Consider the following 2,425-nt stretch of genomic DNA (forward strand, 5'->3'; position numbering starts at 1 on the left):
ATATAATATTTAAGATTTATTTTAAAACATATCCATATAAACTTTAATAATATATTGTTTAAGATTTAGTTTAAACATATCCATATTTATAATCCTAAATGCCATCTCAATTTGTTAATATTGAAATTTGTTGAAGTTAAGCTAATCACGGCAGTGGTTAAAGTGCCACTCATGCAACGTGTCAAACTAATGACGACAGTGGTTCAAGTCATGAAGATATTTTCCATGGAAGTGAGAACTGAGAATCTCAAATTCTCAATGTGGTGGCTCGTGAGTCGTTAACCCATTTTCTGTACATCGAATCATCACCAAATTGTCAGGGCCACCCCGAACATGACAGTTACGTATCTGTCTTTACTCCATAAAATTCAATTGCTTTTTGTCCCCCAATCCTCCGCGCTACGTTGAACACTCCACAAATTAAAAGTTAAAACCCCAATCAATTTCCCAACAATTCCAAGTTTTTCAACCATGAAACCTGCTAGATTACTAAGCACCAATCTTTCAAGACCAATTCTTTTCAGAGCACCGCAACTGGGTTCAAAGGTGAATTGGGTCTACGGCTGTTTCCGGCCTCCTGGTGTTACTTTTCCGGTGGCATGTATGGCCACTAGCTCCACACGTGATACCCATTTGCCGACTTCGCCGTCAAATATCACCGAGGTTGGTTCTTCCGGCACGCTTCATGCCTCACCGTCGCAGGGGAAGTCCGAGCGTTGGGAGGCCATCATAGAGAAGGTCGTCTTCTATTTTATAGTTATGCTATAATTTTGTTCTAAATTATCAAATCCATTTTCTCTATCAACTTTGACAGAGAACTTTACACAAACAGATGATCTGCACCCCAGTTTAGTTCATTAAACTTGATTGCGAAACAAATACACCTCATAAATCATTTGATCCTATCCTGTTTTATTTATCGGGTGATTGAATTAAAAATCATACTTTGTTGTAGGTTATTTACAGTTGCCGGTTCTTCACTCTTTTAGCAGTTTCGGGATCTTTGATTGGATCAATCCTGTGTTTCATAAAGGTATCCCACTTCACTCTGTACAATGAATAGACTTCCTTTTCGCCAAATGAGTTTTTAGTAGGATCATAATCTATATAGGGTATAATTTAATTTAGGAGAAAACCAGTGTAACCTGATGAAATGAGTTTCTTTAATAGTTAATTTATTATACATGCTATCCAGGGTTGTGCATTTGTTGTCTCATCATTCCAAGAATACTTTGTGAATCATGGGAAAGGGATCTTCATGCTTGTGGATGCTATTGGTAAGTTCTTTAAGCACGACACTTAAGAAGATCATGGTTTTCTATCATATTGTTATCGATATGTTAACATTATATATTTCTCTGTTTTTTTTTTTTTACCAGATGTGTATCTTCTGGGAACAGTCATGTTAGTTTTTGGCATGGGTCTCTACGAACTTTTTATCAGCAATCTTGATATTGCACAATCATCATCGGAGGAAATGCCTACAAACAAATCTAATCTCTTCGGCTTATTTGTTCTAAAGGTTATTATTTTGCACTTATCGGACAGAACAAGTTGTACTGTATTTGACATGACAAACATAGTCTTACCGTTCTCTTTGTTGACATGTTTCAGGAAAGGCCAAAATGGTTGGAAATAAAATCCGTTAACGCTCTCAAAACAAAGCTTGGGCATGTGATAGTGATGCTTTTGCTGATTGGGTTGTTTGAAAAGAGTAAGAAAGCAGCCATACTAACCCCAACAGACTTACTATGTTTCTCAGGCTGTGTGCTACTTTCTTCTTGCTGCTTGTATTTGCTTTCAAAGCTTCACTAGAAGAAAAGGGTGCACAAAGACTCGTAGCTCTTTGTGTGAGTTTGAAGTCTTTGTGAACGTAGGGTTTGTTTCTATGGCTTGAAGTACGTATCCAAATCACAATGTGGAAATGGCACCTAATACTTTTTCGTTTATAAATGATGTATAGTAGTAGATCTTGAGAGTATATATATACAATGTAGTACAAACCGTTTTAAATGAAATCTTGTAGTGGGTTTGGCATATATTGAACTCATACTAGATTGATATCAATGAAACGAAGAATGCAATATTTTATATCACTCAACAAGATTGATATCAATAACTAAAAGTACAATAAGTTTTTTTTTTTTTTTTTTTTTTTTCCTAGCAATACCACCGTAAAATATCTTTTATTACTAGTAGATAATACAAAACAATTAGAAAATACATGAGATATAATCAGTAAAATGAGATATTCACTACCTTTAGTTACATTTAACATTTTGAGATTCCGAAGAATTTCTAAATTGTTTCCGCCCACTTAAGAAGTTTTATTTCGCAGTTCCGATATTGTTCTTAAAATTCAAGAATTGTTGTTATAAGATGCCGATATATTTTACAGTTTTGAAATAGAAGTCTTTTTTATTTT

The 2,425-nt window shown here is 34.8% G+C and overlaps 1 protein-coding gene across 1 annotated transcript; it reads left to right on the forward strand.

Annotated features, from left to right (window-relative positions):
• The first annotated feature begins 320 nt into the window (after positions 1–320).
• Positions 321–2,096, forward strand: LOC145091769 (uncharacterized). The gene is made up of 5 exons (XM_079029559.1): positions 321–738; positions 956–1,033; positions 1,196–1,277; positions 1,380–1,522; positions 1,615–2,096. Exons 1-5 carry the CDS (start codon positions 472–474, stop codon positions 1,813–1,815), a joined length of 771 nt encoding a protein of 256 aa, XP_078885685.1. The 5' UTR covers positions 321–471; the 3' UTR covers positions 1,816–2,096.
• The last annotated feature ends 329 nt before the right edge of the window (positions 2,097–2,425 follow it).

Source organism: Lactuca serriola, chromosome 3 (genome assembly GCF_051521515.1).
Source record: "Lactuca serriola cultivar US96UC23 chromosome 3, Lser_US96UC23_V15, whole genome shotgun sequence".
NCBI lineage: Eukaryota > Viridiplantae > Streptophyta > Magnoliopsida > Asterales > Asteraceae > Lactuca > Lactuca serriola.